We start from the raw sequence: 26371 nt of genomic DNA on the forward strand, positions 1-26371 counted from the left end.
TATGGCTTCATGCCCAGAAAGAGGGCACATCAGAGGGACAGCTCATGTTGGACATTTGGGGGACAAAGTTTTAAGATGGAGGACAGATTAAGATGGTTTGTTCAGAGAAGGGAGAGTGAGTATATTGATAGGAGAATGTTTGGACATGGAGCTGCCAGGAAGGAGGAAAAGAGGAAGGTCAAAGAGGAGGTATATGGATGTAATAAGTGAGGATATGAAGCTAGTGGGTGTAAGTGTTGAGGATGCAGAAGATAGGGATAGGTGGAGAGAGATGATTCGCTGTGGCGAACCCTGAAGGAAAAAGCCGAAAGAAGAAGAGATAAAAGGAAAGGATAAATCCAGACATAGACCTCTGTCCTGTTAACTTCATCTGTTTCGATCCGAGTCTCCAGCTGATGACGTAGCTTCAAAGGAGGCCTGCCCGGGCCTGCTTACCACGCCCCAATACCTTGACTCCACCCCAACGTCAAAACAGTGCCAGAAAGTCAAACCCAAAGAAAAGTGAAGCGCGAAGAAAAAACGGAATCGCAAACTGACATTTCACTGAAACGCAAAATAAAAGCAGCGTCGCAAATAAATTTAAGTCATTTATATTTTGCAACTCTCCATTTTTGTTTTGCAAAACTTTATTTTCTTTTGCAACACACAAATTATTTTGCGAATATATGTGGCATTGAATTGACTCCATAGTTTTTCTTTTCCGCACTTTATGAATGCCAGTTTTGATGTTGAACACATGGATATCTGCTCTTCAGTGGAGCACTCCTGATAGCTCAGGGTTCTCCCACTATGTCCTATATCCGAGTGTTCAACACCTTCCTGGCAATCGTCCGATGTTTTTACAATTTACGGTGGAAAGCTTGAATTTCTTTAAGGAAAGAAGGATTTTGCCTTCTTCTGGTCAGCAGCGGGGGCAGGGTCACGGGGCATCTTCCAGTTTTCGGCGGGTCCCTGGCTGCTGCAGAAATAAAAATAAAGAACACATGCTTTTAAACCAAGTGTCCACAATGCAGTGCCTCATTACAGATGATAAAAAAATAAAAGTATTGTGCAGGATGTTGGAATAAATATAAATTAAATCTTGTTACTTACTGCTGACACGAGCATTAACCTTCGTCGTCCTGCTTTCCCGTGTCCTGTCTCGGTGGTCCTTGTCTATTCTTGGCAAGGCTCTCCTCTACACACATATGCAAAACCACGTCAGAGTGTATTCACACTGTTAGCAGGTCAAGCTATGAGCATACAGTATCCAATTCTGTTTATTTATTGTGATAAAATATGCATATATACACATTATATATATATATATTATATTATATATATATAAAATACATCACTTTCAACATATGGAGCCCAGAAACCATTGCCTGGTGATCATTCTGTTGCTGCATGTATATAATAATATCACCTTTCTACATACAGGTTTACACTAAACAAACACAATATTTGCTCAGACAGATTTTGCCCCTGTGTCCCCAGGTTTACCAGATAAAAGGGCCAAGAAGTGTATATACTGGACAAGTGCATGTAATAAAATGTTAGTTCATTGTATAGAACATGTCCATAGCCTCAAAGAAGCTTTTAAGCAGTTTGAGTGAACATAAACATAAATTAGATGTCTTTTGGTTTGTTTGGAAAGAATCGTTAATAATTATGATGCAGCTTTTTTAACAGAGCTGCTTCTTTTTCTGATTTAACTGAAGACACTAAAAATAAGTGTGGGTTAATTAGGACATTTTGGACAAATGACAAATTTACAAAAACCTTAGTTGCAATGATTTCGTTATTTTAGGGGTTAAATAATAAACATTAACAAGTTTTGAATTGTTTTTGAAAAACATTGATCAATCATTTCTTTAAGACCTTGGGGCAAACTGTTTGCTGGGTTTTGACCTCCACAGCCTAGCTTTTCCTACGTATAAGTACGCTGGGCTGTGCGTGTGTAGGTTTGGCTCAGTGTGTGTGTGATGTGTGTTTACATGTGTTAATCTTACCTCTCCATCATTGATGTATTCTTTGTGGAGCTTTATGAAGTTCTCCTTCAGCATCCTCGGCTGCTGGATGAAGTTTGAGCAGGTGTGGATGTCAGCCTTGATCCTGTCCAACATAAGCTTCGTGTTTCTAGCCTGAGGAAACAAAGACATTACAAACAATGTCAACACTGGATAAACTGTAATGTTTATTATCCATTTCACCAATAATTAATAACTACATGCAGAATCCTGGTACTGGACTAACGAGTCATTCAGTTTGTAAACGCAGCTAAATAGAAACCATTGTTTAAGTCATTTGGAATTCAGAAATATTTTTCTTGAGCTTTTTCCTCTTCAGGACTCAGCTCCTAGTTTCCCGTCCTTGGCTGCATGTATTACTTTTAAAACAGCCTCAGCGAGGCACTGTAGCTAATTCACGAAGGAGCAACGAGTGCACTTGTCTAAGTAATTATTATTAATAGAAAACAAAGCACATTGGTAAAAACTTACCCTCTCCCTCTCTTTACACAACTCCATTTCCGTTACTTTCAGCTTCTCCTTCAGTTCATCAATGGTCTGCTGGTACTTGGTGTTCATCTCCGTCACCTCAGCCCCGAGCTAAAATAAAAACAAAAGTTTGTACACCCTTCCACTTGCAAACGTTAATTTAATTAGTGTTTGTTACTGAATTCTAGCCTTCCAATGCGGATGCTGTATAAAATCCTACACTCCGTGATCCTGTTCAACTCCTCACCTTTTTGACGAACAGTTTTTTCTCATCAATCTTGTTCTTCACTTCCTCGAGGTCAGTTTCATCTGTTTGTCTCGTCCTGTCTTTGATCAGTCCGTCCAGCTGATTGTTGATGCTGATTAAATCTGACTTTTTCTGTTTTTTGCTCTTCTCGTACATCTGAACTATGTCTTGGAGGTGGATGTTCTACAGGGAAAGAACAGACTCCCCCTTAAATGTTTTGTATCTCACTAGTTTGCATATTCAACATTATTTATATCAAAGACCTCAAGCAATTAATAACTGATCACTTGTGATTGTTGACAATGGATATACTGTTATTTAATACCAGAATAGATAATAATAATATCCAAAAAACTGTATTTTTACAGCTTACTTTTTAACTTAAAAAGAGTATTCCACCACAAAGCATCCTCTTAAGTGTGAGTAACTGAATGTTTGCCAAAAAGCTGATATAATGTCAGCCTGAGCCTCACCTTATCCTGGTCGGGCTTTTGCTCGGACTTTTGCTCCTTCCTCACTTTCTTGAATATCTTATGCTGGCCATGCAGGCTCTGCACTTCCTCCTTTAACATGTTGATCTCGAGGTTCTGGTCCTCAATTTCTTCTTTTATTTTCCAGAACTGCACCATCTTACAACAAACACACACACACATATTAATTACAAATCACATCATCACTGCTCACGGCTGCTGAAAACTGACATTATTTCCTCACTGTCCATCCATTCTGCTAATCCTGTTAAAACACTGAAAATGGTGTATACAAAATGCAAAATAATCATAGATCATCTTATGTTGTTCGGAAATGTGAAACTGTGAGGGCGCATACCGTATATGAAAACAATATTTGATTATGTTCTAATCATATAACACACCTGCTGCTCCATGAGCTTCATTTCATATTTAAGTTGGCTGCAGGTTTCCTTCTCTGCCTGAAGCTCCTGTTCGTATTTAAGGAGGATTTCTTCGAGCTCAGCTGTATGGTTTGTGTGCATCGCAGTCAGCGTCTCCTCAGAGTTATTCACCTCCTGGTGCACCTCGGTCTGTTGCTGTAAAGAGAAGATGGACAAAGAGATGCACACTACAGTACAAATACTACAATCGTACTGATCTTAAGGCTGGACTAGAAATGGATTCCTATTCCCCATATAGCGTATTTTAGAAACAAAGCTGGTCCATGCATTTATCAAGTATATTAGAGTCTGGTAGGATTATGGGGCATTAAACAATGTCATCTACACCTTCAATATGCTTAATGTTTACATAACTCACTATGTGTCAGACTGGGCACTTAAATATTAACACCGCAAAAACTAGTAAGAACAGTAGATAAAAGAATTAGGGTGACTGAAACTCAAAAAACTGATGAAAGATTCTTCTTCTTATTATTATTATTATTATTTAATAAGAAATAATATTATTAACATTGATAAGAGGTCCATCATACCTTCAGGATCTCACAGCAATCTGATTCCTGAGTTTTGGGCTCCACAGCCTGGTTTTGCGCTGAAGAAGCCGCTGTCCTCTGCTGCTGCTCCCTCTGCCTGACCCCAGGCTTCACTCTGGCTGTCACCTAGTGCAGTCATGACACCCAGTCAGGTCACAAGTGTACTGAGTTATGCATGGATGTGTGTATATAAACACATGTGTATTATATGTGTATTTAATGTGTGTGTGGTTGTGTGTGTGTGTTAATCTCACATCTACATCATTGATGTAGGACTTATAGAGGCTGGTGAAGTTTTTCCTCAGCTGGTGGGGCTGATTGACAAAGCTCGAGCAGTTTTTGATGTCGGCCTTCATCTTCTGCACATACGTTTTCATGTTTCTGACCTAAAGAAATGCGGACAATACAAACAATGGCACCAGTGCTTAAACTGTAATGCTTATTATCCATATCACCAGTAATATGAGTAATAACTGCATGCCGTATCTAGACACTGGAACAGCATGTTATTCAACTGGGATTTTGTGAAAAATAATTAAATAGGAACTTTGACTATGATTTCTGAAAAGTTCCTAATCACTACCACACTTTACATCTCATCGCTCATAGGTCACATTAAAGTATAGGAAATGATCAGACTAATTATTATTAATAATTAACAAAGTGTAGTGTGTTGAAACAAACCTTCTTCCTTTCTGTGCACAGCTCTTCTTCCTGTTTTTTTATCTTTTGCTGCAGTTCTTTAATGGCCTTCTTGTTCTTGACATTTATCTCCTCAACTTTGGCCTCAAGCTAAAATAAAACATCTTCTGATAAGCTACATTTTGATACTACTACTACTAATAATAATAATAAAAATATTAATATATTATCATCATATCATACCTGACTGATTTCAAGGCACTGGTCCTGATTCTCTCCTTTTACCTTCCAAAGCAGCATCAACTTAAAACAAACACATGGACAAATATTAATTAATCATGGAGGTTGTGTCAAATCATATCATGTGACAGTGACAAGACATTTCCACACCAACCAAGTGGAGGAAAATAGCAAAACAGCAATTTGTGGCCATCCTCTCTGCTAATCCTTTTAGAAGCATTGTGAAGTAGAACTATCATGACCACCTATGAGTGCAAAATACTCATACGTTCATTTAAATACCATACATTTCTTTCACCTTGCTCCACATGAAAACTCTCAAACCACACACCTGTTTTTCCATGAGCTTCTTCTCATCCTGTAGAGTCTTGTTCATCTCTTTCTCTGCCTGCAGCTCCTGAGCATGTTGGAGGAAGTCATCTTTAAACTCAGAGTCAAATTTCTCCTGCAGTTCCTTCAGCTTCTCTTCACAACAATGCATCTGGTCCTGTTGCTGTAAAGTGAAAAAGAAAACGCAAACTACGTCGTAAACTTTCCAAAGGTATCGTAAGGCTTGATTGAAAATGGATCCCTAATACCCATATAGCAGATTTTACAAATGAAGCTGGTCCATGCGTTCAACAAGTATATCAGTATCCAAAAGTAAGCTTTTGGGGGTACAATAATGTCAGCTATACTTTGAATATGAATGGTTGCTGTGCCTCTCTTAATGTAGGCCCCCTAGCTAGTGCACTATGTATCAGATGGGGCACTAAAATATTAATTCCAGGAAAAACTAGTAAGGTTTAGGGAAACCAAAAAAACAAAGATTTACAGAATTACAAATCAAGGCATATTTTAAGATAACTAGATACAGATTACAAAATGGATCAAAGGTGTGGTCTGGTGATGAGGAAACAAGCAGAAAGAAAGCAGAACAGCGGTGTGGCTTCCTTACCTCCTGGATCCTCTGTTCATAGGCCCGTTTCATATCCATAGTGGTACGGAAATGGTTGTCCACTTGGTCAAACAGTCTCTGATCGTAGTTCAGACGTATCTCAGCCTGGACCGTGAAGGCTTTATTCAACTTCGTATTCAAAGCTATTTTCTGGAAACAGAAAATATTATCATTATTATTATTATTATTATTAAATCACATACTGTTTTAAGCTGAGAAACATAAATGGCTCTATTTTATTAATGAATGATGCAGCTGAGCTTTCACATGCACTTCAGTAAAGAAAACGAGTAAAACATTTCAGTAGAGCAATGAATTCACCTTAAAACCCAATAATATAAACACAGCCATTCTGTGCAGTGAAATATAAAGAGATAGTGTTCTAGTAAGTTTATTTACTCTGTTCCTTCAGCTCTTTAGCATGGTTCTCCCTCATCTCAGCCAGGGCCTTCTCATGAGAAATCTTCTCTTCCTCCTTCTCACTATTCAGTGTCTACAGTGAGATATAAACCATGTATAATTATTCATCAAAATCTAATATTACTTTGTACTCATTTGAAATCTGTTATTCAACAACACATTAACACCAGACATACATGTTAGGTATATTACTGTCTAAAATGTCTTACATCAACCTATAACCTGACCGTTATCTATTGTATTATTTATTGAGTGCCTCAATGTCACTGTTGATGCTTACAGCTAAATTATCAGACAGAGATCTGAAGTTCTAACCTGGATCTGGTCTTTCAGAGACTCAATCTGCTGGCGGTAACTCTCTTGGTCTTTGTCAAGCTTCTTCTCATAGTCCATGTGAGTCTGCTTAAGCTTGTATTTTAGCCTCTCCTTCTGTGACTCCATCTGGGATTGAACCTCAAGTATAGACCGGTCCTGGATGATGACAGAAATTTAACACAGAAATATAATCAGAGGCTGGACATCAAAGCAAAGCTTTTACTTGGTTTCAGGACTAAAAGAGGAACCCTTGTGCTGTAAGACAGCAATGCTACCCAGTGCACCATTGTGAAAGATACTACAACTAAGGGAACCATAACGCCATTATCTTCAAAGAATATTTAGCTCATTGCATGTTTATATTTACCTTTCTCTTCAGAAAAGCCTGGCTACAGAGGACATCCTCAGAAAAGCAGATTTCTTTCTCCATGCTCAACTTGCATCCATTCTGGTCAGTAATTGACCACATGAGGAGAGAGCCGTCCTCTGAGGCAGTCACCAGATACTGATCATCAGGCGTGACAATCATCTGTACACACAATGAAAGAAAAAATGTTAAATTGGAGAGATTGGAAAAGAGATTCATAAAAGCAAGAAGAACAGATTTGACCATTATTAGCAAAATAAATCACTCGTTTAGGAGGAAGCACACACAGACAGGAAGATTATCATGTTCGTTGTGTTCCTTCTTGGTCGTAATTTTCTATCAAGATGCACATCATCAACAACGCACATCATCATGATACCAACACATACTTTGGTGATGGGACCAGAATGTGCCTGATGCTCTGTCCAGGATGTCTCCTCTTCTAACGGGTACTGCATGACTCTGATAGTACCAGCAGCAGTTCCAACAAAGACTGCCTGGCTGGAATGAGTCATTGCCACGGCTGTGAAGGCTGTGTCAGTTGAGGCCACTTCTCTTACGACCTAATGCAAACAAAAACACATACAAATGAACTTATGGGCAGTAAATGGGCAGAAGATCTTTTAAAGTAGTTTTATTGAATATACAGTACAGGCTTGATATAATCAATAATAATATAAGCTCGCAGTAAATATGCGGATTAAAGGCTTTGTTTATTAAGTGTTGTGCAGTTGAACTTTATCTATCTTTCAAATGTTCATGTGACATTTTTGTTTACTTGCCTCTCCATCTCTGAACTCATATAGCATGGAACCGCCTACAAAGAAGATGCTCTCACTGCTGTCCGAGAGCGTCACATCCATGTAGGAGCACATTTTCTTCTTGTTCTCAGATCGGGCGCCTGTCAAAACATTCCACTCACAGATGCTGCCGTCCATCCCACATGACACCAGGTGAAGGTCATTTGTACACCACGTGACTGACTGCACCTGAAGGGTCAGAACAAGGTATCTGAGTCATGGATGCTTATTAATGGTCTTCATTACTGTTACAAATATTTGATATACACATTAAAAGTATATGTGTGTAATTTGTTTGTCATCTGATTCAAGACAAGAGAAAGTACTTTTTCCCGCCATTTCATTAATTCGCTATAGACATTTCTTTTATACGAATATGACTTAAAAACCTCTTGTTCAGTTTAGCTGACATTAGCTGCAAATAAAATATGTGAAACTACATGCACATATAATATTTGTCTTGTATAACACATCCACATTTCCAAGAATGAACTTAAGGAAACACCTGCTGCAAACAGGCCTTGTGGTAGTGAAACATACTAACCTTGCTAATTTGGCCATTCAGCTTCATTATTTTGCCTGTCCTGATGTTGACGATGCTTATCAGGTTTTCGCTGACAGTGGCGAACATGCTGCCGCCATGGTTGAACACACACTGTGGGAACATGTAAATTGAACACTCCTTTAATTTACTTTTAAAATAACATCTAATAATTATATTAGCACTATGCTCTAATGCATGCTTTAATCTCACCCTTATCATAGTATCATAATATGAGATCTTATTTAAGGTTAATAACACACTTGTGGCTTCTGGGCATGTATTTACACTATACACTGCAACTGTAATATTTATTTCAAAATAGAAGTATTTTCTTCCATATCTTAGCAATAAATGCTGTTGAATAAGGGATGGCTGCAGATAGCTGTGTGGTAGAAGTGAAGACCAAAGAGGAATGTAGGAATTTAGGAACAGGTCTTTTAGATTTGTCACATTACTGCTGTATAACCAACATGCACAGACTCATAAAACCTCAATCCAAATGTTACTGAGTACCCACCTCACTGCAGCCTTGTATGTCAAACTCCTGAACAGTGTGGAATCTATCAACCAACAGGTTCATGAGGCAGACTTTAGTAGAGAAGCCCACCAGGATGGATAGGCCATTCGGGTGCAGTGAGATGCAAGTCGGCTCTTCAGGGAACTTCCTTTGCAGCTCCAGAGAACTGCAGAAAAAAACCCCATGACACCACCATACAGTTAGAACACCATCACAGGAACAGATTTTCTAGCCAGATGATGATATAATAAAAAATAATATTTAAGAAAACAATCCCTAGGGTCCTAAACATTAACAGCTCCTACTTGGTCTTGTAGTTCCAGATGCGCACAGTGTTATCCTTTGAGCAGGTGGCAAAAAGGGTTTTGGAGTCGCAGACTGACAGACCGGTGATGCTCCCTAAGTGAAGTGAGTTGAACAGGTGCTCGAAGTTGGCCTGCTTACTCTGGAAAAATAAGCACTGGAGTCAGTACAGTGAACTTCAATGAGGCCAGATGGACAAAACACTTTTTTAAACTAACATAACACAGTGCATATGGCTTTCTTTATTACTATCTACTCATCACAGCCTTAGTTACTTTATTACCTGGCTAAGCTCAACAGAGGCGAGGTTGACGTGGTAGATCAGGCCTCGATGTGTGCTTATGGCCAGCGTCTCCTCTGAGGGGCTCAGGCACATTTCGATGACCTCCTGCGGCTCACTGCTGCATGGGTCCTGAGGAATCTGCAGATCAGAAGGACACAGTTCTTAGTTATTATTTGCACCTAGGCTCAGGTAGCTTCTTTACCAAGACCCTTTACAATGAATTTGCTCAGCTACATCACTTTGTAAACTGCTTTGTATAAACACAAAATATTAAATATGAATGCACTCACTCTTATTTCTGTGGCCTTCATGTAGCCGTATTCCTCAGTCTTCTCATAGAGGCAGACTTCCCCCAAGTTGCCTGCACAAGCAAACCCTTTAGAGTATGCCCTGATGGCAGTGATGTGGGGCAGTGCAGCTGTAGATGAAGAGTTGCTCTTCACCCTGTCGAGGGAGATAATGTGGAACACAGAGAATCAGGAAAAGTGCCAAACAAATTATACTGTAGGATGATACAAGTATTAAAGTGTTAAAATAGAACAAACAAGAGGATGCCGGAGAGATTCTCTGCATCTATCTCTATTGCTACCTCTCAAAAGGCCTTGGCAATTTGTGCAACTCTCCATCCTTCAACAGCAGCAGCTTTCCCCTTTCTGTCCCTAAGACTATGCTATCCTCAGACAGCCACGCGTGGGACTTGATGTTTTCACTGTCCATCTTAAATGTGCTGATCTTTTTCAGGCAGTCCTTCTCCAGCTGGAAAATCTTGAATACATGATTTCCGCTCACACAAATCCGTGTGTTGTCCACTGGATTAAAGCTGACCTGGGATTAAGGAAAGACAACAATCACTATACACACAACTGTGAAGCTATTAATGTGAAAAGATAAAGTTGTAGGTTCATGACCATTAGCTAAACTTTTTCTTCTTCTTCTTCTTCTCCTTATTATTATTATTATTATTATATATTATTAAAGGTTATTATTAGATAAACTATAATTTGAATTTTCCGAGTAGTTCTATTTATGCAATAGGTGTAGCATCAGTATTATAAACTACAAGACAGAGAGAGTTTCTACCTGACTGACAATTCCGACCCTTGTGGTGTTCACAATGGCGATGACCTCATCCTTCTTCCAGTCCCAGTAGAAGAGGGTCCATTCGGGTCCTCCAGACTGGCAGAGTAGGTATTTGGAGTCAGCAGAAAAAGCCATACAAACAAACTGCAGGACGCCAAAGCCTTGGGCCATCAGCACCTTCACCCTGGTGCACTGCTCACTTTGTAAGTCATAGACAGAGATGCCCTGTACTCCGCTTTCTGACACAGCCAGGTAGCGCCGGTCAGGGCTAATAGCCAGAACTTGTATGCCCTCTTTCTCTTGTGGGCATAGCATTAGTCCTGTGGGGTAACATTTTGATGTTAGAAATACAGCTAGGAGGTATTTACCATGTAATGTCTAAAGCACCGGACTAATACCAATACAGAAGCAAAAACCTCTTGAGTAAAGGGAAAAATTGGGTACGGCATTGGTTAATGTCAGAAAGGTGCATGAACATTTCGTGCATGAATATGGGTCTGAATAATTTTGACCTGAAAAGATCCAAAGGCAAACACTTCACATTTTGAATCCAACTGTATACAATTGTGCATTAAATACACTGCAGTGCTTTTCAGGGAAAATATACAATGTACTTTGGGGAAGAAAAAATGTGTCTGTTTAGTGTTTATTTATCTGTCAGTGTTAAACACCAAGGTTGTTTAAAAAAAAGGTCATACAGGAAGTTCAGGTTTACCTGGAATAAATTTAGTCCATCCTTGATGTATATTGTAGAGCACACAATTGTTTCCACTAGTGAAAACAATGGTTTGCTCGTCCAGAAAAATCACGCTGTTTCTAGCTTTCTGGCTCAAACTGAAAATGTGGTGAGGTTTCACCTCCACTATTATTTTCTCAGCTTTCGATTCTGTAAAATCACTCTGAAATGAAAAGAAAAAGAAAACATTAGCTATGTAATAAGTGTACATCTGTAAACCTCATATAAATTCAGTCATCTTTTTCTGATAATTAACTTTGAGAAACACATTTTCTTTCCAACAATGTCATGAAGTGACATGACACAGTATTCGCAATAAATACCACTATTACACAGACAGCCTGGGTAGCTGGATGTTAGGGATATCTGGGACAGCCAGATAATAATGACATTTACAGCTGAATGAGATGAAATCTTATAAAGCATTTTCTTTGGGAAGGTCACCACCATGATGTAGTCCTGAGTTTACGAAAAATACCTTAGCATTTAATAAAGCAAACTGCATTCTTTACCAGTTTAGGGCCCACAAGACAAGTGGGAATCACTCAGATCACTGATAGGAACCTGAGGATGTGACTCTCCCTGCTTAATGCTTGTCAAATATATAGTAGTTTAAATGATGTAGTCCAGCGTTACTGCACTGAATCGATTCCTAACTTTTGGAGTCGACTCTCGTTTCCCAAATGCCTGGAATCGAGAATCGATTCTTTTTGGGAATCAACTCCTTGCCTTCCCTTGTGGTTCAAACGCGCTAATTTAGAGGCTTTCATTACTGCCTAACGGGGCTATTTTCACACACTGGTTCATTAAGCATTAAGACCAATGACATCTTTAAACTCCTTGTGTAGTAAAAATGTGGTAAACAGAGCTAATTTGTCAGACTCGGTACTGAAGAGAGCTAGGTACGGCGAGGGGAAAACCATCTAACGGCACATAACCACGGTTTAAAACATACATAGGGCAAGTTAACTCAGTCAGACAGAAGACATGATGAGAGGAGATGACCTCAAGCTTTAGTGGACAAGAAATCTTTTGTCCTGGAGTAAAAGTTAGCATGTTTTTCTGCCATAGATTTAACTTTGTTAAAAGGTCTTAGCAATCGTGCACGCGCGCACACAAGACGGTGTCCGTTTCATGGCTATGAAGAAATAATAATAATAATAATCATGATAATAATAATAATGATAATAATAATAATAATAATAATAATAATAATAATAATAATAATAATAATAATAATAATAATCATGAGAATAATAACTTAAACTAATTTAAGCTACTTAATTGGACAGGTGTCGGTTCTCTGTTGTAGATGTGGTCAAGCTAAATCGGGAATCGGGAAAGCGGCTGTATTTATATAGTTCTTTGTTTGTTTATTTAACACAAAAAGTACATTAATTATCAATCATTATTATCGTCGATGTAGAAAATATTAAATAAGTTTGAATTTGGATGAACTTGCCATATCGCTAGTAGACATTTCTGCAAGCGTTGTACTCGTTTGGTTACTTTGAGATCACGTGATCAGCGTTTACGTCTGAGGATCAGAACTGGAACAGAACCTGCGCAAGCGGTTACTTAGCAACCATGGTTCCAATTTTATTTAAAAAAAAAAGGGGGGGGGGCGGTGGTAGGGTGGTACGGGGGGTTATTTGTCAGACGGCCCATCCACCTAAACATATTTATTTTGCAGTCATTTTAAGCAGAAGCAATGTGCAAGAGAGCACCAGTTTTATTTGGATAAGTGATATCATGTGAACATTTTATGGCCTCTTCTGTCATTTGCTTTATTTGAGCTGTGCAGTTCTTGCACAAAACATTATTAGCTCTCCATGATACAAAACCTGACTTGATGTAAACAAAGTAACTGAATAGATTTAGGGCATTACTGTGACCACTATACTGTCAGTACATTTGCAACCCTGCCCACTGATTGTTATTTTTGGACTTCCAGATGAAGCATCTCAGTTAAACTCTATGCAAAAGGAAGTTATTAGTTTCACAGCATGTTGGCAGAAGTCCTCTTAGGTCAGTCAGATACAGGGTCAGGTCAGTCAGATACAGGATCAGATATAGGCTCAGGTCAGTCAGATACAGGGTCAGATACAGGCTCAGGTCAGTCAGATACAGGGTCAGATACAGGCTCAGGTCAGTCAGATACAGGGTCAGATACAGGCTCAGGTCAGTCAGATACAGGGTCAGATACAGGGTCAGGTCAGTCAGATACAGGGTCAGATACAGGCTCAGGTCAGTCAGATACAGGGTCAGATACAGGGTCAGGTCAGTCAGATACAGGGTCAGATACAGGCTCAGGTCAGTCAGATACAGGGTCAGATACAGGCTCAGGTCAGTCAGATACAGGGTCAGATACAGGCTCAGGTCAGTCAGATACAGGGTCAGGGGCTGCAGGAGCAGAGACGGACACATGCACTGATCAGGACATGGACAAGTCCATGCTGGTGCTGTAATGAAACATAGATTCCCCATGCAATGTTTTCAAGATGACCATTGATAAAAGCTAGATATTCAGTTTTATATGAGGATATGAAAGTCTGCTGCATTTCTATTTATCACATTTTTGGCTCTTTCCCGATATTTTCAGGAGGCAGCCTGTCTGTGGAAAAAGAAGAATAAACACTGTTCCAGAAACCAGGAACACCATTAGGCCCACTTTCTACTTTTTTGGGATAGAAGAACAATGCCATCCTCCTGCACAGCCTCACCTCCTCTAACACTCACCTTTATCAACAAATATCCTTGAACACATCCCCTTCATGGGATTATTCCTCTATGCTATCTGTGTATGTTTGTGTTCTGTCTTGCTCAATGACACATACGACACCATTTATAATTTTGCACAGCTTTTATTTCTTTTGATTTTATTTTGAGGTGTTTTTTTATGGAGTCAATTCAATGCCACATATATTCGCAAAATAATTTATGTTGCAAAAGAAAATGAAGTTTTGCAAACGAAAAAATGAAATTTGCGAGAAAAAAATAAGTTTTGCAAAACAAAAATAAAGAGTTGCAAAACATAAATGACAAACTTATTTGCGACGCTGCTTTTATTTTGCGTTTCAGTGAAATGTCAGTTTGCGATTCCGTTTTTCACAAGTGAGGAGAGTGTACAGAGGAGATGGAAGGAGTACTTTGAAGAGCTGATGAATGACGAAAATGAGAGGGAAGAAAGAGTAGAAGGGGTGAACTCTGTGGAACAGGAAGTAGATAAGATTAGAAAGGATGAAGTCAGGAAGGCTTTGAAGAGGATGAAAAGTGGAAAGGCAGTTGGTCCTGATGACATCCCGGTGGAGGTCTGGAAGTGTCTAGGAGAGGCAGCAGTGGAATTTTTAACTAGTCTGTTTAACAGGGTTTTAGAGAGTGAGAAGATGTCTGAGGAATGGAGAAGAAGTGTATTAGTGCCGATCTTTAAGAATAAGGGTGACGTGCAGAGTTGCAGCAACTATAGGGGCATAAAGTTGATGAGCCATACAATGAAGTTTTGGGAAAGAGTAGTGGAAGCTAGGTTAAGGAAGGTAGTGGAAATTTGTGAGCAGCAGTATGGCTTCATGCCCAGAAAGAGGGCACATCAGAGGGACAGCTCATGTTGGACATTTGGGGGACAAAGTTTTAAGATGGAGGACAGATTAAGATGGTTTGTTCAGAGAAGGGAGAGTGAGTATATTGATAGGAGAATGTTTGGACATGGAGCTGCCAGGAAAGAGGAAAAGAGGAAGGTCAAAGAGGAGGTATATGGATGTAATAAGTGAGGATATGAAGCTAGTGGGTGTAAGTGTTGAGGATGCAGAAGATAGGGATAGGTGGAGAGAGATGATTCGCTGTGGCGAACCCTGAAGGAAAAAGCCGAAAGAAGAAGAGATAAAAGGAAAGGATAAATCCAGACATAGACCTCTGTCCTGTTAACTTCATCTGTTTCGATCCGAGTCTCCAGCTGATGACGTAGCTTCAAAGGAGGCCTGCCCGGGCCTGCTTACCACGCCCCAATACCTTGACTCCACCCCAACGTCAAAACAGTGCCAGAAAGTCAAACCCAAAGAAAAGTGAAGCGCGAAGAAAAAACGGAATCGCAAACTGACATTTCACTGAAACGCAAAATAAAAGCAGCGTCGCAAATAAATTTAAGTCATTTATATTTTGCAACTCTCCATTTTTGTTTTGCAAAACTTTATTTTCTTTTGCAACACACAAATTATTTTGCGAATATATGTGGCATTGAATTGACTCCATAGTTTTTCTTTTCCGCACTTTATGATTGCCAGTTTTGATGTTGAACACATGGATATCTGCTCTTCAGTGGAGCACTCCTGATAGCTCAGGGTTCTCCCACTATGTCCTATATCCGAGTGTTCAACACCTTCCTGGCAATCGTCCGATGTTTTTACAATTTACGGTGGAAAGCTTGAATTTCTTTAAGGAAAGAAGGATTTTGCCTTCTTCTGGTCAGCAGCGGGGGCAGGGTCACGGGGCATCTTCCAGTTTTCGGCGGGTCCCTGGCTGCTGCAGAAATAAAAATAAAGAACACATGCTTTTAAACCAAGTGTCCACAATGCAGTGCCTCATTACAGATGATAAAAAAATAAAAGTATTGTGCAGGATGTTGGAATAAATATAAATTAAATCTTGTTACTTACTGCTGACACGAGCATTAACCTTCGTCGCCCTGCTTTCCCGTGTCCTGTCTCGGTGGTCCTTGTCTATTCTTGGCAAGGCTCTCCTCTACACACATATGCAAAACCACGTCAGAGTGTATTCACACTGTTAGCAGGTCAAGCTATGAGCATACAGTATCCAATTCTGTTTATTTATTGTGATAAAATATGCATATATACACATTATATATATATATATTATATTATATATATATAAAATACATCACTTTCAACATATGGAGCCCAGAAACCATTGCCTGGTGATCATTCTGTTGCTGCATGTATATAATAATATCACCTTTCTACATACAGGTTTACACTAAACAAACACAATATTTGCTCAGACAGATTTTGCCCCTGTGTCCCCAGGTTTACCAGATAAAAGGGCCAAGAAGTGTATATACTGGACAAGTGCATGTAATAAAATGTTAGTTCATTGTATAGAACATGTCCATAGCCTCAAAGAAGCTTTTAAGCAGTTTGAGTGAACATAAACATAAATTAGATGTCTTTTGGTTTGTTTGGAAAGAATCGTTAATAATTATGATGCAGCTTTTTTAACAGAGCTGCTTCTTTCTGATTTAACTGAAGACACTAAAAATAAGTGTGGGTTAATTAGGACATTTTGGACAAATGACAAATTTACAAAAACCTTAGTTGCAATGATTTCGTTATTTTAGGGGTTAAATAATAAACATTAACAAGTTTTGAATTGTTTTTGAAAAACATTGATCAATCATTTCTTTAAGACCTTGGGGCAAACTGTTTGCTGGGTTTTGACCTCCACAGCCTAGCTTTTCCTACGTATAAGTACGCTGGGCTGTGCGTGTGTAGGTTTGGCTCAGTGTGTGTGTGATGTGTGTTTACATGTGTTAATCTTACCTCTCCATCATTGATGTATTCTTTGTGGAGCTTTATGAAGTTCTCCTTCAGCATCCTCGGCTGCTGGATGAAGTTTGAGCAGGTGTGGATGTCAGCCTTGATCCTGTCCAACATAAGCTTCGTGTTTCTAGCCTGAGGAAACAAAGACATTACAAACAATGTCAACACTGGATAAACTGTAATGTTTATTATCCATTTCACCAATAATTAATAACTACATGCAGAATCCTGGTACTGGACTAACGAGTCATTCAGTTTGTAAACGCAGCTAAATAGAAACCATTGTTTAAGTCATTTGGAATTCAGAAATATTTTTCTTGAGCTTTTTCCTCTTCAGGACTCAGCTCCTAGTTTCCCGTCCTTGGCTGCATGTATTACTTTTAAAACAGCCTCAGCGAGGCACTGTAGCTAATTCACGAAGGAGCAACGAGTGCACTTGTCTAAGTAATTATTATTAATAAAAAACAAAGCACATTGGTAAATACTTACCCTCTCCCTCTCTTTACACAACTCCATTTCCGTTACTTTCAGCTTCTCCTTCAGTTCATCAATGGTCTGCTGGTACTTGGTGTTCATCTCCGTCACCTCAGCCCCGAGCTAAAATAAAAACAAAAGTTTGTACACCCTTCCACTTGCAAACGTTAATTTAATTAGTGTTTGTTACTGAATTCTAGCCTTCCAATGCGGATGCTGTATAAAATCCTACACTCTGTGATCCTGTTCAACTCCTCACCTTTTTGACGAACAGTTTTTTCTCATCAATCTTGTTCTTCACTTCCTCGAGGTCAGTTTCATCTGTTTGTCTCGTCCTGTCTTTGATCAGTCCGTCCAGCTGATTGTTGATGCTGATTAAATCTGACTTTTTCTGTTTTTTGCTCTTCTCGTACATCTGAACTATGTCTTGGAGGTGGATGTTCTACAGGGAAAGAACAGACTCCCCCTTAAATGTTTTGTATCTTACTAGTTTGCATATTCAACATTATTTATATCAAAGACCTCAAGCAATTAATAACTGATCACTTGTGATTGTTGACAATGGATATACTGTTATTTAATACCAGAACAGATAATAATAATATCCAAAAAACTGTATTTTTACAGCTTACTTTTTAACTTAAAAAGAGTATTCCACCACAAAGCATCCTCTTAAGTGTGAGTAACTGAATGTTTGCCAAAAAGCTGATATAATGTCAGCCTGAGCCTCACCTTATCCTGGTCGGTCTTTTGCTCGGACTTTTGCTCCTTCCTCACTTTCTTGAATATCTTATGCTGGCCATGCAGGCTCTGCACTTCCTCCTTTAACATGTTGATCTCGAGGTTCTGGTCCTCAATTTCTTCTTTTATTTTCCAGAACTGCACCATCTTACAACAAACACACACACACATATTAATTACAAATCACATCATCACTGCTCACGGCTGCTGAAAACTGACATTATTTCCTCACTGTCCATCCATTCTGCTAATCCTGTTAAAACACTGAAAATGGTGTATACAAAATGCAAAATAATCATAGATCATCTTATGTTGTTCGGAAATGTGAAACTGTGAGGGCGCATACCGTATATGAAAACAATATTTGATTATGTTCTAATCATATAACACACCTGCTGCTCCATGAGCTTCATTTCATATTTAAGTTGGCTGCAGGTTTCCTTCTCTGCCTGAAGCTCCTGTTCGTATTTAAGGAGGATTTCTTCGAGCTCAGCTGTATGGTTTGTGTGCATCGCAGTCAGCGTCTCCTCAGAGTTATTCACCTCCTGGTGCACCTCGGTCTGTTGCTGTAAAGAGAAGATGGACAAAGAGATGCACACTACAGTACAAATACTACAATCGTACTGATCTTAAGGCTGGACTAGAAATGGATTCCTATTCCCCATATAGCGTATTTTAGAAACAAAGCTGGTCCATGCATTTATCAAGTATATTAGAGTCTGGTAGGATTATGGGGCATTAAACAATGTCATCTACACCTTCAATATGCTTAATGTTTACATAACTCACTATGTGTCAGACTGGGCACTTAAATATTAACACCGCAAAAACTAGTAAGAACAGTAGATAAAAGAATTAGGGTGACTGAAACTCAAAAAACTGATGAAAGATTCTTCTTCTTCTTATTATTATTATTATTATTTAATAAGAAATAATATTATTAACATTGATAAGAGGTCCATCATACCTTCAGGATCTCACAGCAATCTGATTCCTGAGTTTTGGGCTCCACAGCCTGGTTTTGCGCTGAAGAAGCCGCTGTCCTCTGCTGCTGCTCCCTCTGCCTGACCCCAGGCTTCACTCTGGCTGTCACCTAGTGCAGTCATGACACCCAGTCAGGTCACAAGTGTACTGAGTTATGCATGGATGTGTGTATATAAACACATGTGTATTATATGTGTATTTAATGTGTGTGTGGTTGTGTGTGTGTGTTAATCTCACATCTACATCATTGATGTAGGACTTATAGAGGCTGGTGAAGTTTTTCCTCAGCTGGTGGGGCTGATTGACAAAGCTCGAGCAGTTTTTGATGTCGGCCTTCATCTTCTGCACATACGTTTTCATGTTTCTGACCTAAAGAAATGCGGACAATACAAACAATGGCACCAGTGCTTAAACTGTAATGCTTATTATCCATATCACCAGTAATATGAGTAATAACTGCATGCCGTATCTAGACACTGGAACAGCATGTTATTCAACTGGGATTTTGTGATAATAAAATAGGAACTTTGACTATGATTTCTGAAAAGTTCCTAATCACTACCACACTTTACATCTCATCGCTCATAGGTCACATTAAAGTATAGGAAATGATCAGACTAATTATTATTAATAATTAACAAAGTGTAGTGTGTTGAAACAAACCTTCTTCCTTTCTGTGCACAGCTCTTCTTCCTGTTTTTTTATCTTTTGCTGCAGTTCTTTAATGGCCTTCTTGTTCTTGACATTTATCTCCTCAACTTTGGCCTCAAGCTAAAATAAAACATCTTCTGATAAGCTACATTTTGATACTACTACTACTACTACTACTAATAATAATAAAAATATTAATATATTATCATCATATCATACCTGACTGATTTCAAGGCACTGGTCCTGATTCTCTCCTTTTACCTTCCAAAGCAGCATCAACTTAAAACAAACACATGGACAAATATTAATTAATCATGGAGGTTGTGTCAAATCATATCATGTGACAGTGACAAGACATTTCCACACCAACCAAGTGGAGGAAAATAGCAAAACAGCAATTTGTGGTCATCCTCTCTGCTAATCCTTTTAGAAGCATTGTGAAGTAGAACTATCATGACCACCTATGAGTGCAAAATACTCATACGTTCATTTAAATACCATACATTTCTTTCACCTTGCTCCACATGAAAACTCTCAAACCACACACCTGTTTTTCCATGAGCTTCTTCTCATCCTGTAGAGTCTTGTTCATCTCTTTCTCTGCCTGCAGCTCCTGAGCATGTTGGAGGAAGTCATCTTTAAACTCAGAGTCAAATTTCTCCTGCAGTTCCTTCAGCTTCTCTTCACAACAATGCATCTGGTCCTGTTGCTGTAAAGTGAAAAAGAAAACGCAAACTACGTCGTAAACTTTCCAAAGGTATCGTAAGGCTTGATTGAAAATGGATCCCTAATACCCATATAGCAGATTTTACAAATGAAGCTGGTCCATGCGTTCAACAAGTATATCAGTATCTAAAAGTAAGCTTTTGGGGGTACAATAATGTCAGCTATACTTTGAATATGAATGGTTGCTGTGCCTCTCTTAATGTAGGCACCCTAGCTAGTGCACTATGTATCAGATGGGGCACTAAAATATTAATTCCAGGAAAAACTAGTAAGGTTTAGGGAAACCAAAAAAACAAAGATTTACAGAATTACAAATCAAGGCATATTTTAAGATAACTAGATACAGATTACAAAATGGATCAAAGGTGTGGTCTGGTGATGAGGAAACAAGCAGAAAGAAAGCAGAACAGCGGTGTGGCTTCCTTACCTCCTGGATCCTCTGTTCATAGGCCCGTTTCATATCCATAGTGGTACGGAAATGGTTGTCCACTTGGTCAAACAGTCTCTGATCGTAGTTCAGACGTATCTCAGCCTGGACCGTGAAGGCTTTATTCAACTCGTATTCAAAGCTATTTTCTGGAAACAGAAAATATTATCATTATTATTATTATTATTATTATTATTATTATTATTATTATTAAATCACATACTGTTTTAAGCTGAGAAACATAAATGGCTCTATTTTATTAATGAATGATGCAGCTGAGCTTTCACATGCACTTCAGTAAAGAAAACGAGTAAAACATTTCAGTAGAGCAATGAATTCACCTTAAAACCCAATAATATAAACACAGCCATTCTGTGCAGTGAAATATAAAGAGATAGTGTTCTAGTAAGTTTATTTACTCTGTTCCTTCAGCTCTTTAGCATGGTTCTCCCTCATCTCAGCCAGGGCCTTCTCATGAGAAATCTTCTCTTCCTCCTTCTCACTATTCAGTGTCTACAGTGAGATATAAACCATGTATAATTATTCATCAAAATCTAATATTACTTTGTACTCATTTGAAATCTGTTATTCAACAACACATTAACACCAGACATACATATTAGGTATATTACTGTCTAAAATGTCTTACATCAACCTATAACCTGACCGTTATCTATTGTATTATTTATTGAGTGCCTCAATGTCACTGTTGATGCTTACAGCTAAATTATCAGACAGAGATCTGAAGTTCTAACCTGGATCTGGTCTTTCAGAGACTCAATCTGCTGGCGGTAACTCTCTTGGTCTTTGTCAAGCTTCTTCTCATAGTCCATGTGAGTCTGCTTAAGCTTGTATTTTAGCCTCTCCTTCTGTGACTCCATCTGGGATTGAACCTCAAGTATAGACCGGTCCTGGATGATGACAGAAATTTAACACAGAAATATAATCAGAGGCTGGACATCAAAGCAAAGCTTTTACTTGGTTTCAGGACTAAAAGAGGAACCCTTGTGCTGTAAGACAGCAATGCTACCCAGTGCACCATTGTGAAAGATACTACAACTAAGGGAACCATAACGCCATTATCTTCAAAGAATATTTAGCTCATTGCATGTTTATATTTACCTTTCTCTTCAGAAAAGCCTGGCTACAGAGGACATCCTCAGAAAAGCAGATTTCTTTCTCCATGCTCAACTTGCATCCATTCTGGTCAGTAATTGACCACATGAGGAGAGAGCCGTCCTCTGAGGCAGTCACCAGATACTGATCTTCAGGCGTGACAATCATCTGTACACACAATGAAAGAAAAAATGTTAAATTGGAGAGATTGGAAAAGAGATTCATAAAAGCAAGAAGAACAGATTTGACCATTATTAGCAAAATAAATCACTCGTTTAGGAGGAAGCACACACAGACAGGAAGATTATCATGTTCGTTGTGTTCCTTCTTGGTCGTAATTTTCTATCAAGATGCACATCATCAACAACGCACATCATCATGATACCAACACATACTTTGGTGATGGGACCAGAATGTGCCTGATGCTCTGTCCAGGATGTCTCCTCTTCTAACGGGTACTGCATGACTCTGATAGTACCAGCAGCAGTTCCAACAAAGACTGCCTGGCTGGAATGAGTCATTGCCACGGCTGTGAAGGCTGTGTCAGTTGAGGCCACTTCTCTTACGACCTAATGCAAACAAAAACACATACAAATGAACTTATGGGCAGTAAATGGGCAGAAGATGTTTTAAAGTAGTTTTATTGAATATACAGTACAGGCTTGATATAATCAATAATAATATAAGCTCGCAGTAAATATGCGGATTAAAGGCTTTGTTTATTAAGTGTTGTGCAGTTGAACTTTATCTATCTTTCAAATGTTCATGTGATATTTTTGTTTACTTGCCTCTCCATCTCTGAACTCATATAGCATGGAACCGCCTACAAAGAAGATGCTCTCACTGCTGTCCGAGAGCGTCACATCCATGTAGGAGCACATTTTCTTCTTGTTCTCAGATCGGGCGCCTGTCAAAACATTCCACTCACAGATGCTGCCGTCCATCCCACATGACACCAGGTGAAGGTCATTTGTACACCACGTGACTGACTGCACCTGAAGGGTCAGAACAAGGTATCTGAGTCATGGATGCTTATTAATGGTCTTCATTACTGTTACAAATATTTGATATACACATTAAAAGTATATGTGTGTAATTTGTTTGTCATCTGATTCAAGACAAGAGAAAGTACTTTTTCCCGCCCTTTCATTAATTCGCTATGGACATTTCTTTTATACGAATATGACTTAAAAACCTCTTGTTCAGTTTAGCTGACATTAGCTGCAAATAAAATATGTGAAACTACATGCACATATAATATTTGTCTTGTATAACACATCCACATTTCCAAGAATGAACTTAAGGAAACACCTGCTGCAAACAGGCCTTGTGGTAGTGAAACATACTAACCTTGCTAATTTGGCCATTCAGCTTCATTATTTTGCCTGTCCTGATGTTGACGATGCTTATCAGGTTTTCGCTGACAGTGGCGAACATGCTGCCGCCATGGTTGAACACACACTGTGGGAACATGTAAATTGAACACTCCTTTAATTTACTTTTAAAATAACATCTAATAATTATATTAGCACTATGCTCTAATGCATGCTTTAATCTCACCCTTATCATAGTATCATAATATGAGATCTTATTTAAGGTCAATAACACACTTGTGGCTTCTGGGCATGTATTTACACTATACACTGCAACTGTAATATTTATTTCAAAATAGAAGTATTTTCTTCCATATCTTAGCAATAAATGCTGTTGAATAAGGGATGGCTGCAGATAGCTGTGTGGTAGAAGTGAAGACCAAAGAGGAATGTAGGAATTTAGGAACAGGTCTTTTAGATTTGTCACATTACTGCTGTATAACCAACATGCACAGACTCATAAAACCTCAATCCAAATGTTACTGAGTACCCACCTCACTGCAGCCTTGTATGTCAAACTCCTGAACAGTGTGGAATCTATCAACCAACAGGTTCATGAGGCAGACTTTAGTAGAGAAGCCCACCAGGATGGATAGGCCATTCGGGTGCAGTGAGATGCAAGTCGGCTCTTCAGGGAACTTCCTTTGCAGCTCCAGAGAACTGCAGAAAAAAACCCCATGACACCACCATACAGTTAGAACACCATCACAGGAACAGATTTTCTAGCCAGATGATGATATAATAAAAAATAATATTTAAGAAAACAATCCCTAGGGTCCTAAACATTAACAGCTCCTACTTGGTCTTGTAGTTCCAGATGCGCACAGTGTTATCCTTTGAGCAGGTGGCAAAAAGGGTTTTGGAGTCGCAGACTGACAGACCGGTGATGCTCCCTAAGTGAAGTGAGTTGAACAGGTGCTCGAAGTTGGCCTGCTTACTCTGGAAAAATAAGCACTGGAGTCAGTACAGTGAACTTCAATGAGGCCAGATGGACAAAACACTTTTTTAAACTAACATAACACAGTGCATATGGCTTTCTTTATTACTATCTACTCATCACAGCCTTAGTTACTTTATTACCTGGCTAAGCTCAACAGAGGCGAGGTTGACGTGGTAGATCAGGCCTCGATGTGTGCTTATGGCCAGCGTCTCCTCTGAGGGGCTCAGGCACATTTCGATGACCTCCTGCGGCTCACTGCTGCATGGGTCCTGAGGAATCTGCAGATCAGAAGGACACAGTTCTTAGTTATTATTTGCACCTAGGCTCAGGTAGCTTCTTTACCAAGACCCTTAACAATGAATTTGCTCAGCTACATCACTTTGTAAACTGCTTTGTATAAACACAAAATATTAAATATGAATGCACTCACTCTTATTTCTGTGGCCTTCATGTAGCCGTATTCCTCAGTCTTCTCATAGAGGCAGACTTCCCCCAAGTTGCCTGCACAAGCAAACCCTTTAGAGTATGCCCTGATGGCAGTGATGTGGGGCAGTGCAGCTGTAGATGAAGAGTTGCTCTTCACCCTGTCGAGGGAGATAATGTGGAACACAGAGAATCAGGAAAAGTGCCAAACAAATTATACTGTAGGATGATACAAGTATTAAAGTGTTAAAATAGAACAAACAAGAGGATGCCGGAGAGATTCTCTGCATCTATCTCTATTGCTACCTCTCAAAAGGCCTTGGCAATTTGTGCAACTCTCCATCCTTCAACAGCAGCAGCTTTCCCCTTTCTGTCCCTAAGACTATGCTATCCTCAGACAGCCACGCGTGGGACTTGATGTTTTCACTGTCCATCTTAAATGTGCTGATCTTTTTCAGGCAGTCCTTCTCCAGCTGGAAAATCTTGAATACATGATTTCCGCTCACACAAATCCGTGTGTTGTCCACTGGATTAAAGCTGACCTGGGATTAAGGAAAGACAACAATCACTATACACACAACTGTGAAGCTATTAATGTGAAAAGATAAAGTTGTAGGTTCATGACCATTAGCTAAACTTTTTTCTTCTTCTTCTTCTTCTCCTTATTATTATTATATATTATTAAAGGTTATTATTAGATAAACTATAATTTGAATTTTCCGAGTAGTTCTATTTATGCAATAGGTGTAGCATCAGTATTATAAACTACAAGACAGAGAGAGTTTCTACCTGACTGACAATTCCGACCCTTGTGGTGTTCACAATGGCAATGACCTCATCCTTCTTCCAGTCCCAGTAGAAGAGGGTCCATTCGGGTCCTCCAGACTGGCAGAGTAGGTATTTGGAGTCAGCAGAAAAAGCCATACAAACAAACTGCAGGACGCCAAAGCCTTGGGCCATCAGCACCTTCACCCTGGTGCACTGCTCACTTTGTAAGTCATAGACAGAGATGCCCTGTACTCCGCTTTCTGACACAGCCAGGTAGCGCCGGTCAGGGCTAATAGCCAGAACTTGTATGCCCTCTTTCTCTTGTGGGCATAGCATTAGTCCTGTGGGGTAACATTTTGATGTTAGAAATACAGCTAGGAGGTATTTACCATGTAATGTCTAAAGCACCGGACTAATACCAATACAGAAGCAAAAACCTCTTGAGTAAAGGGAAAAATTGGGTACGGCATTGGTTAATGTCAGAAAGGTGCATGAACATTTCGTGCATGAATATGGGTCTGAATAATTTTGACCTGAAAAGATCCAAAGGCAAACACTTCACATTTTGAATCCAACTGTATACAATTGTGCATTAAATACACTGCAGTGCTTTTCAGGGAAAATATACAATGTACTTTGGGGAAGAAAAAATGTGTCTGTTTAGTGTTTATTTATCTGTCAGTGTTAAACACCAAGGTTGTTTAAAAAAAAAGGTCATACAGGAAGTTCAGGTTTACCTGGAATAAATTTGGTCCATCCTTGATGTATATTGTAGAGCACACAATTGTTTCCACTAGTGAAAACAATGGTTTGCTCGTCCAGAAAAATCACGCTGTTTCTAG

The 26371-nt window shown here is 39.2% G+C and overlaps 2 protein-coding genes across 2 annotated transcripts; both read right to left on the reverse strand.

Annotated features, from left to right (window-relative positions):
- Window positions 1-686: 686 nt before the first annotated feature.
- On the reverse strand, window positions 687-10936 carry LOC131353839 (cilia- and flagella-associated protein 57-like). Its single transcript, XM_058390913.1, has 25 exons — window positions 10622-10936; window positions 10131-10366; window positions 9832-9985; window positions 9542-9679; window positions 9261-9400; window positions 8956-9121; window positions 8439-8549; window positions 7877-8083; window positions 7484-7657; window positions 7095-7256; window positions 6728-6883; window positions 6392-6485; window positions 5993-6135; window positions 5387-5548; window positions 5059-5118; window positions 4858-4965; window positions 4428-4559; window positions 4174-4299; window positions 3602-3775; window positions 3201-3356; window positions 2728-2910; window positions 2484-2591; window positions 1995-2126; window positions 1093-1177; window positions 687-958 (listed from the first exon to the last, which is right to left on the reverse strand). The coding sequence occupies exons 1-25, from the start codon at window positions 10934-10936 to the stop codon at window positions 840-842; spliced, it is 3741 nt and encodes a 1246-aa protein (XP_058246896.1). The 3' UTR covers window positions 687-839.
- Window positions 10937-15612: 4676 nt separating this feature from the next.
- LOC131353840 (cilia- and flagella-associated protein 57-like) lies at window positions 15613-25865 on the reverse strand. The gene is made up of 25 exons (XM_058390914.1): window positions 25551-25865; window positions 25068-25303; window positions 24769-24922; window positions 24479-24616; window positions 24198-24337; window positions 23893-24058; window positions 23376-23486; window positions 22810-23020; window positions 22421-22563; window positions 22032-22193; window positions 21665-21820; window positions 21329-21422; window positions 20910-21058; window positions 20304-20465; window positions 19976-20035; window positions 19769-19876; window positions 19343-19474; window positions 19089-19214; window positions 18514-18687; window positions 18113-18268; window positions 17640-17822; window positions 17396-17503; window positions 16907-17038; window positions 16007-16091; window positions 15613-15872 (listed from the first exon to the last, which is right to left on the reverse strand). Exons 1-25 carry the CDS (start codon window positions 25863-25865, stop codon window positions 15754-15756), a joined length of 3720 nt encoding a protein of 1239 aa, XP_058246897.1. The 3' UTR covers window positions 15613-15753.
- Between the last annotated feature and the right edge of the window lie 506 nt (window positions 25866-26371).

Source organism: Hemibagrus wyckioides, linkage group LG06 (assembly GCF_019097595.1).
Source record: "Hemibagrus wyckioides isolate EC202008001 linkage group LG06, SWU_Hwy_1.0, whole genome shotgun sequence".
Taxonomy (NCBI): Eukaryota; Metazoa; Chordata; class Actinopteri; order Siluriformes; family Bagridae; genus Hemibagrus; species Hemibagrus wyckioides.